Source organism: Camellia sinensis, chromosome 1, assembly GCF_055761805.1.
Source record: "Camellia sinensis isolate YWXY chromosome 1, ASM5576180v1, whole genome shotgun sequence".
In the NCBI taxonomy this organism is placed as follows: Eukaryota; Viridiplantae; Streptophyta; class Magnoliopsida; order Ericales; family Theaceae; genus Camellia; species Camellia sinensis.
In genome coordinates, this window is record NC_138961.1 from 227,852,770 (window position 1) to 227,863,469 (window position 10,700).

The following is a 10,700-nucleotide window of genomic DNA, read 5'->3' on the forward strand; positions in this document are numbered from 1 at the left end:
ATCAATGGAGTCCATCCCCTATCTCTTCCCAAACAGGTTTGAGAGTACATCTCCTATCTCCTCTGAAACCATGGAGTACATCCTCTATCTCCTCCCAAACAAGATACATATGCAATGTATTTAAACACTTATCATATACAATGATCAAGCAATGCACACATTCAATGTGTTATTCCATCAGTCATATTCAATGACATACTCAATTGATTAGTTTTGATTCACCTAATCATCATGCAGTGTCTACAACAATCAAGACTATCCTCCACCGATAGCCCAAAATAATTATTTCTAAACAGATAATAAATTCATCAAACAGATAAGTTACCAACATTTTCATAAGCGAGTGATTAATCAATCCAATTTCACATTCCCATAATTAATTTCAGTAATTACACCAATAACCCAACTAAGCCCAACTGTAGACACCCTATTTTTGGACATCATTGTTTGAACACTCGATGATCACCCATGTTTGTGTCCGTCTTGAGTTCTCGGAGGTTTCGGCTACGTGCCTTGCCTCAAGACCTCTCGACTTGTTTGTTTTGTGTTTGGTTTTGCACCAAACACTTGTTGTTTTGCTTCTGAGGGTGGGAAATAGCTTGTTGGCCATCCCCACACCTCACTGGGCATGGCCTGAGGCCACCGGCCCTATTTTCTTGCTACCGGCCAAAAGTGTTGGCCGGTCGGCAATGTTTTTGGTCGGCTGGCCATTGTTTTGATCAATCGGCCACTTTTTCTGGCTGAGACCTTTTCTTGAGGAGGTTTGAACCTTTTGAACCCTTGTTTTAGCTTCTTGAGGAAGTTTGAACCTTTTGAACCCTTGGTTTTAGCTTCTTGAGGAAGCTTGAACCTTTTGAACCCTTGATTTTTGCTTCTGGAGGAAGCTTGAACCTTTTGAACCCTTAGTTTTGGCTTCTTGAGGAAGCTTGAACCTTTTGAACCTTTGTTTTAGCTTCTCCAAGAAGTTTGAACCTTTTTAACTTCTCCAAGAAGTTTGACCCTTTTGTTTTGGCTTCTTAGAGAAGCTTGAACCCTTTACTTAGCTTCTTGAGGAAGCTTGACCCCTTTGCTCTAGCTTCCTCAAGAAGCTTGGCCCTTTTGCTACAAGCTTCTAAGAGAAGCTTGGCCCCTTTGCTCCAAGCTTCTCCAAGAAGCTTGGACCTTTGTTCCTCTATAAAAGAAGAGCTTCTCTTCCATTGCAAGGGTTCCAAGAAAATGGTCTAAGGTACAAGAGTTGTATCTCTCTCTATCTCCATATTTTGAGCTCCAAAAGTGTTGGTTCTTGACCCCTTTGCACCACACCTCATAGCCACACACCTCCACCACTCATCTAAGGTCCTTGGAGGCCATTTTCAGAGGTTGAAGGTCTAATTTTTTGGTCTCAAAGCTGCTGATTTTGCTGGAACTACAAGGGTAACACACTTTACCCTCTTTTGGTCTTTATTTTGCTTCATCTTTTAGCCATACTTAGAAGCATTTTCGAGCTTTGTGATAAAATGAAAAAAAAGTCTTATTTTGAGCTCCTTTTGAAGTTTGTTTAAGATCACTTTTGTGTTTGGGATTGTTTACCCCCTCTTAGGCCTTGTTTGGCCTCATTTTTGTGCCTTTTTTGTGAGCTTCGGGACCACCTTGTATTGGCCCTCTCACCACTGAAAACCAAAGGGAGTTTAGTGGTGGGGATGGTGTTTTGAGGTCCTAAGAAGGAGAGAGCCATCCCCTCTCCTTATTGTCTTGTTTACTTGCATTTTTTGCCTTACAAAGGAGCCCATATTTGCACACTTCTTGAGCTCGGTTCAGGCATTTTTTAGTGAGTTTTAGGGCCTTCTTGAACTCTGTCCAAAGTTTTTTTTGTCATTTAAGGCTTGCCTCTTGCATGTGTAGAGCAACCCCCTTCATAGCTTTTCAAAGTAGCACCTTATTCTTGCATGTATTGGATATATTTCAGTGGGTATTTGGTCATATTTTGGCATGTCATGAATCTGTTTTGGGCTAGTTTAGTGACCCCTTAAATGCTTCATACACTTGTAGTGTAAATCCCCTAAACTAGCTTCACATGCTTCATGTTTTGTCATGTCTTGTTAGCTTGTTTGGCTTACATTTCAGCATGTTTTTGGTAATGTTTTGCCATATCATGACCCTATCCATAGTTGGTTTGGTCATCCTTTGCATGCTCCATATAGGTGTAGAATAAATCTTGTTTACTAGCCTCTTGTGCATGATGTTTTGACTCATCATCCTAGCATATTTTGGCTTTACTCTAACATGATTTTATGCTTATTTTAGGCTATCCTAAGACTGTTTTGGGCTGCCATGGCCATATCACTCATGCTTTGTATAGCTATAGTGTAAATGCTTAGGCTAGTCTTGGGTTTTGAGGCCCCTACCATGCATATCATGAGTGTTTGCATGCTTCGGAGTTATTTTGGAATCATTTAGTATGTCATTTCAAAGCTGGAATGTATGCCATTGTATGCCATGTTTCATCCTTGCATTGCTCTTGGAAAGTTGCATTTTGTGCCTTAGGCTTGGAGCCCTTGCATTGTGCATGTTTGCATGAATCTTGGGCCTTATTTTCATCTCATATGGCCACTGATTTAGACATGGCTGAGGCTTGTCCATATTAGTTTAAGTCCATCTTTTGCATGTTGCTAAAATGTTGTTACATTGCTTCATGTTTGCATGTTTTGGTTACATCATGTCTTGCATGCTCATTGTTTGAATATTGTCACATGCTTGCATGTTTGCATGTTTGTCCACATGTTCATGTTGCATACTTAGCTCGCATGCTTAGGTTGCATAGCATATCATGCATCTCTTGCCTCTTGATCAAACCATGATAGAGGTTGGAGGCGTCTTGTTTGTTTTGTGTACATTTCACTTGACATTGAAATTGCACACTTCGTCTTGCATGCACCAAGCTCGACGCATCATGCTAACTTCATTGTATTTCAATTCCAAGTTGAATACATGTATCGATTGTTAAATCTCATATGCCATTCTTAGATTAGCCGAGCCTATCTTAGTTGCATTTTGCATGTGTTGCATTAGCCATCTTAACATGAACTAGGATCATGCATTGATTACTAACTAGTTTATGTTTTGGCAGGTAGTACTAGGTAAGCATTTACGCTTTAGCATCTTTGCATGTGTGTGAGTGTTGCCATGACAGCATGCTTACAATGAGGCTATCTGCCTACGTGATATAACTGCCTGAGTGCCTGTGGGTGAAGGTTGGGTTGCTTGAATTGGAATAATTCGTCGAAACCTGTGTTTTTAGCCTACTTGCGAGTAGCAAATTTCAATCCATTTTCAAAACAGACAGATATACAATGCATTGTTCCAACTTAGGCGATCTAGTCTATACTTGTATGCTGTGCGCATCATATAGTAACTCTAGGCTAATAATCGGAATAAGAGCACATAATGTTTTCAAAACTCGATATCATGGTTAGTAGAGGTCGATCTTTGATCGGGCGAGCGGGGGTGCTCACGAAGTGACCTTCCCCAATCGTACCCAAGTTCCCAAGCCGAAGCAACTTTGGTGATGATGGACACGTGGCCTTAGGCACGAGTCAGGGTTTCCTAAATTTCCCCAAAATAAAATATTTAGGTGGCGAATCTGTATTTGGCAAAGCAGTCCATGTTTGGCACTTCTTTCTAACAATCTGTTTTCAAAACGATTTGCCAGATTTGGACTCTTTGGTGATTTATCAGTCTTGCATTGCACTTTGCGAGACTAGATTCAGAACCGTGACAATTTGAGTCCGAACTGTAGTAAGCCCAAAACGAACGGAATGGGATTCCCTCCCGGGGCGTTCGGGGACGCCTACACCAACCAAGGCATTTTCTCCTTTTTCTCAACATTGACCTAAAGGTCTAAATATCACCAATAAACACCAATAACCTCATTTTAAGACTCAAATACACATGTGTAGTTCAAAAGGAACAAAACCCCTCATTATACATTTCAAGTTTTGAAACCCTAACACCCAAAATTTCCCAACTTCAACATTAAATCAAAAAGACTACATGCTTACGTCAAAGACCATAAATATGAGTAGTTATCCCTACCTCAAATTTCAGAGCTCAAAGGAGAAAAAGGTGAAAACCCAAGATGCTCCAAACACCAATTTTTTCCGGATCAAAACGAAGATCAGGCCGAGCTCCACACTTTATACAAAGGAACTAGGGTAGAAGATCACTAGAACTAGATGTATCTATAGAGAGAAGATGTACTCTAGAGAGAGAAGCTCTCAAATTAGGGTTTTGGAGTGCTTTAGAGAGAGAGAGTCAAAGAAAAGTGATCTAAAAAGCTTCTTTTCGGACTGATATACATCACAGTCCGCTCGAGCGTGGGACGCCCCGCCCGAGCGTCAGACACAGATTCCCGCTCGAGCGTGGAAAGTGCCACTCGAGCGTGGGATACACACTTCCAGAAGTTCTGCAGACGATGGTCCCCGTTCGAGCGTGAAAGTGGACGCTCGAGCGTCCGATGTCCTGCAGGGAAAAAATATTGAAGACTGAATAATCCCGCTCGAGTGTCAGACTTCCCGCTCGAGCGGAGAAGCAAAAGCAAAAGGGCCCGCTCGGGCGTGAAGGCCAAAATCTGGGCATAAACTATTTGTTTCTAAACACAACCAACCTATTTCAAACCTGCCCAACACAACCCAAAACTCAAATACAAAGAGTAAAGGATGGAAATGCAATACAGACAACAAAAATCACCCACAGAACCGAGTCCAGGATACAATAAACAATGAAGCAAAAAACCGGGATCGCTATACTAAAGCCAACTCTAATGAGTTGGCAATGGGTCCTATCTATTGCTAATGTGACGTATGTTCAATATTTTTTTTTTTAACTCCATGCCAGCTCATTAGAGCTGCTGTTAAAGAAGCTCCTTTAAAGCTCCCAATCACAATTGATATTTGAAAGGTGATTCGGATGAAAAATCCATTTAAAATTTTTTTTTTTTTTTTTTTTGCTCAAAGATGTAGGCGCCAATTTATTAGGTCCATAAAGACAAGTTATTATAAAAGAGTAATGCTAGAGATCCTAAAAATTATATTAAAGTTTCTATCAAATGTGTCACATGGATGTGAGACCCACACAATGTAAGTCCCATATAGGTTCCATATTGATGTGAGACATTTGATAGAATTTTTAGGTCTCTATCATTTTTTATTATAAAATGACCAAAATACCCACCCTTTCACTACCTCGTTTCTCTCATGTGTTCATTTATCTCATTTCAATCTTCTCATTTCTATTCAAAAACAAAAGCCTATCCTTTCTCTCTCTCTCTCTCTCTCTCTCTCTCTCTCTCTCTCTCTCTCTCTCTTCGATCTCAGGATCTCTTTCCTTCGCCGATCTCAACATCACTCTTCGCCTCTGTCGTCCTCCGTCGTAGCATCACCTCTGCCGTTTTCTGCCGTAACTCCAATGGATGATTTGGATTTCAACTTAACCTAGACGACGGTGTACGGCTTGAGTCGGCCGGTGCGCCAGTTAAGGTGCGCTAGATCACCATCGACGGTGTGCTTTACATCAAGATCATCGATCCAATCTTGGCATCGTACGACATTGAGAAGCCGATCGAAGATCTGTGATGACGAATTTGCTAGTTTGTCATTGGATATGTTAAGTTTGACACACTGGTGGACCCAGAATACAACCTTTATTGATAACACTCAAGTACACAAAACACTTGTACACAATCACACACTAATACACGTCACTTATCCACTTACACATACATTCAAGCACTCACACTTTGTGTCTTCCTCACACAAGACCTTGAGACACCTCACACTAGATAGTGCTTGACCACTCATTCTGGACTCACTCTTCTTTCACTCAGTTGTCCAATTGTCACATTGTCCAATTACCTAGTATATGCACTCATCTCATATTTATACTAGTTGAAGAACTTTCTAGAATACACTTATCCTTTTCATATACTCTAGAACAATCTAGATTATTCTAGTACATATTAGGGCCTTCTATACTTCTCTAAAATATTCTAGAACCTTCCGGAACTTTCTAGATTTATATAGCTTTCTCCAAACTTATTTAATGTTCCGGAACCTTCTAGGATATTCTAAAATCTTCCGGATTTCTCTAGGTCTTTTCAGAAACTTCTAGATCTTTTTGGAGTATTCTAGATTCATATGGAAACTTCTAGAATATTCTAGAGAGTGAGGAGAGTTAGTGATGACTCTCAACACTCCCCCTCAGCACTAACTCTCTTTTCTAAATTATGTAACCATGCCACGTTGTTTCAGAAACTCTTCGCAAGTATATCTACACCCTAGTCCTATACCATGATAAACTTTGTCTCCATCTCTTCCAATATTGACTTCTCTCTTTTGAAGCAATTTATTCTTCCATGGAACACCATGTCCTTGGCAAGCTGTAGGATTCTCGTCCTCCAATTTAGATAGCGAGTGCCACGTTTGAATAAGTGTTGATGCATCAATACATGTTTTTGTTGTCTTTCTCCAATTGTTAAATTTTGTTGTTTCCTGAACTGTTATTGGTTCCTTTATATCACCCATCTTAGCAAAGGTTGCATCAACGTACCTTGGATTAGGTTGGTATTGCCTTGCAGATATTGGATGTTGCAACTTTATCACTTCTTCAACTACTTCTTCTTCTGTTTACTCCCCAACTTCTCTAGTAAATGAGCTTCTGGATCTTTAAATGTTGAATACTGAGACTCAATTGCAAGAATCGACTTATCTGTGATAGAGTGTGCATCAACTTCTTTGGTAACTACATTGCACTGTTCATGTACGCCTTCATCAAAGTCTATCTTCTCTTCTGAATCTACTTCAGTAACCACGAACATTGTAGGAAATGCTTCAAAATCCCATTCTTCTTCAAATTCTGGCTCTTCTTCTAAGTAGCCTGGTTCCATGATTTCGATCATTGCACATGAAGCTTGGAAATCCCATTCTTCTTCACTCTTATGTTGGTAACCATTAGATGATACCTATTACCTTCAATACATCTTCTTCTTGATCTTTTGCGTAGTGGCCAATCTTGCCATGTTTGAAACACTTTATGTTGCATCGTCCAAATCTAGTAACTCTTCGATCATTTTCATCATGTCGAACTTCCTCTCGCTGATAACTTCGATCATCTTGTGATTGTTTATCTTCTTCTTTCTTCGATTTTCCATATTCTTGCCACTTTGGTTCATCTCTTTTCTTGCTATTGAATAGCGCCTCTTCTTCACTTTCATTCTTCAATGTGACTCCAGCCATTTGCTTTGCTATAGTTTTCTGATTCACCAATAGACTTTCGAGCTCGACCAGTGATGGTTGAGTGGACCATCCTCTAACAGCAGCCATAAGCCCACTATACTCGGGTCTTAAACCTCGAGTAATAATGTGCCTCATTCTTGACTCACTAATTTTTGACTCAGGATCAAGTTGTGAAATTTCATTGCAAAGAGTCTTTACCTTGAGAAAATATTGGCTGATAGTCATTGATCCTTGTGTCACCGTTGCAAGCTCGTTCTTTAGATATTGAAGTCGTGCATCGTTTGTCTTCGAAAATAATGCTGCAAATGTGTCCCAGACTGCTTTTGGAGTAGTAGCCTCCCAAACATACTCCAATAACTCTTTCTGAATAGTTATCCTTAACACGAACATTGCTTTTCCAGCCTTAATCCGCCACTTTCGTAAGGCCTCCGCATTTTCTTCTCCAGGTGACGCAGTTTCTTTGCCGTCAACAATCTCCCACAGATCCTGTCCTTGAAGATATGCCTCGATGCATATTCGCCCATATTCATAATTATAATAATTTAGTTTCTCCATACCACCGATGAAGTTTCCGAAATCCGCCATAACAACTGTGCTCGTTGACTTCAACAATCTTTTGTATCAATCTCAATCACTCTTCGTGTCAGTCCCCGAATGACCAAACTCTGATACCAAATTGTTGAGTTTGACACACTGGTGGACCTAGAAATACAATCTTTATTGATAACATTCTAGTACACAAAACAATTGTACACAATCACATACTAATACACTTCACTTATCTACTCACACATACATTAAAGAACACACATTTGTGTCTTCCTCACACAAGACCTTGAGACACCTCACACTAGATAGTGCTTGACCACTCACTTTGGACTCACTCTTCTTTCACTCAATTGTCCAATTACCTAGTACATGCACTTATCTCATATTTATACTAGTTGGAAAACTTTCTAGAATACACTTATCCTTTCCCTGTACTCTAGAACAATCTAGATTATTCTAGTACAATCTAGATTATTCTAGTACATATTAGGGCTTTCTATACTTCTCTAAAATATTCTAGAACCGTCCGAAACTTTCTATGTTTCTATAGTTTTCTCCAAACTTCGTTAATATTCCAGAACCTTCTAGGATATTCTAGAATCTTCCGAATTTCTCTAGGTCTTTCTAGAATCTTCTAAATCTTTCCGAAGTATTCTAGATTCATGTGAAAACTTCTAGAATATTCTAGAGAGTGAGTAAAGTTAGTGATCACTTTCAACGGGATATGGATTTGTAGAGGAATTTGATGTCGTCGTCGTCGTCGAATGGGGTAATCGCAGTGGCGCTGTGTATGTCGAACAAGAGTTTGTGGCTGCGCCATTTCAACTCCGTGGTTTTTAGAGATAGAAAGTGTAGAGAGTGTGAGAATGAATCAGAGTTTTTAGGGTTTGAAGGTTCGGATGACGATATTGATTGATGACTTTGGATTAAGAAATGAGTGCTTCAAGATTGAGACTCTGTGATTTGATTTTGGAGTTGTCGAAACTCTTCTTGCGTTATCAATCATGGTTTCTTTCTAATGGTAAAACTTGTACTCGGTGAGTTTGGAAAATCAGGGATGAAAAAGATTAACGTTAATTTACACAAACCTCCATAAACTATCTGGTGAAGAGATCTTCGAGTGTTTGGTTTGGAATGCAACAGATAGGTGTTGTTGTATGTATGTATATCTGTGAGTGTGTATATGTACGAAACAAATTTGAAAAAAAAAATTGATGTTGATGATGATTGCAAGATAAACAAAAAAGTTGACACATTTTTAACAGATAGGAAAAAAAATTGAACAGATAGATAGAATTTAGGAAAAAAATTGAACAGATAGGGAAAAAATTGAACATATAGTTAAAAATTTTGAATAGATGGATATAAATTTGAATAGATAGTCAATTAAAAGTCAAACAGATAAAAATTAACACAAATTCTTTATGTTTCTAAAATGTAAAAATAAATGTTATGTTGATTCCTCATTAAAAAAAGGCAATATTGTAAAAAATACCTATATGAAAAAAAATAATTAAGTTTTTAATATTCTATACATATGTCAAAAAATTAATATATTATCATTTTCATGATACCACAAATTTTACCACTAAATCATTGCATATTTTTTTCTATATTTTCATGAAACTGTAGGAATTGAAAAAAGATAACTCCAAAAAACTTAATAATTTTTTATTCTTTTTAAATAATATTAATTTAAGAATAATATTTTACTACTATAAATTCTCAGTAGTGTATGATCTAAAATATTTAATTTCCTTCAAATTCAGTATAAAATTTTAGTTTACCCATACTGTCATCTGATTTTAATTGGGTTGGGTTTCTCTCGAGTTTAAATATCTACTTGAGAGAATTTTAGGATTCATGAGACTCACCACAGATCCGTTTTGATAATCTAATTTGTAAGTTATCCGTATATAATATATATGATTAAAAAAAAAAAACTAACTTAATCCAATAATTGTAATTTTTATTTTATCATGTAAGAATATGAGCCAAGTAAGTAGCTTGACTTAAAATTATAATATAACTCTAATATGCTTGAAATTAATTTTTTAGGTAATAAAACCTAGGTAAGCTTATTATTTATTTATTTTGCAATATTAACAAGTTGCTCTTATAAATTATTATCAAAAAAAAAAAAAAAAAGTTATGTTACACCATTTTTTTATTATACTAATTAATATACCAATTCATACATATAATTAAATACTAGCAACCTAGGGAGTTTTATTTTTTATTTATTTATTTATTATTTTCTTTTCAGGTGCAATAATCAGCGAAGAAGACTTGGATTGGGCCAATCAATCTGATAAGCATTAGTCGCTGGAATGATTGGCTTGGCCTTGCTGGTCTTATACGTTGCTTCCCATTAGAAATAGAAAAGTAGGAAGTGAAAACCATCACTCCACTACCAAACCATATAATTATGCTTGACTCGCAATTTGATTAGTCCAGATTAAGACATATTCAGGTACATATTAATTTCTCAATATTTTAATTTTGAAAAAAAAAAATTATAATATGACCATGGGACAAATTCATGTGGTATCCGAATTTGTGACCAATCACTTTTATGTTAGTGTTGCAAAGTGAATGATGTGAGGCAATTAGCATATAACCTTGCCTAATTTTGAGAATAGTTTAAAAATTTGACACAATAGTTATATATTTTTTGGAATAATTCTCTTTACCTCGGGACAAAATAATTAGAATAAAAGCGTACCATGAAATTAGTTATCCTACCAGAATCTCCAAAACATGAAATCAGGGTTAATTACACTTTTGATTTTTAAAATATGCATTTTGTATCCTTTTGAACTCTAAGATTTTGATTGTGTTAAATCTCTAAAATATTGTGTTAAAGTTGTCTTTTGACTGATG

At 37.3% G+C, this 10,700-nt stretch overlaps 1 protein-coding gene across 1 annotated transcript; it reads right to left on the reverse strand.

The window, feature by feature from the left end:
* Positions 1–6,643: 6,643 nt before the first annotated feature.
* LOC145822653 (uncharacterized) lies at positions 6,644–7,853 on the reverse strand. The gene is made up of 2 exons (XM_082920319.1): positions 6,995–7,853; positions 6,644–6,909 (listed from the first exon to the last, which is right to left on the reverse strand). The coding sequence occupies exons 1-2, from the start codon at positions 7,851–7,853 to the stop codon at positions 6,644–6,646; spliced, it is 1,125 nt and encodes a 374-aa protein (XP_082776445.1).
* Positions 7,854–10,700: the final 2,847 nt, after the last annotated feature.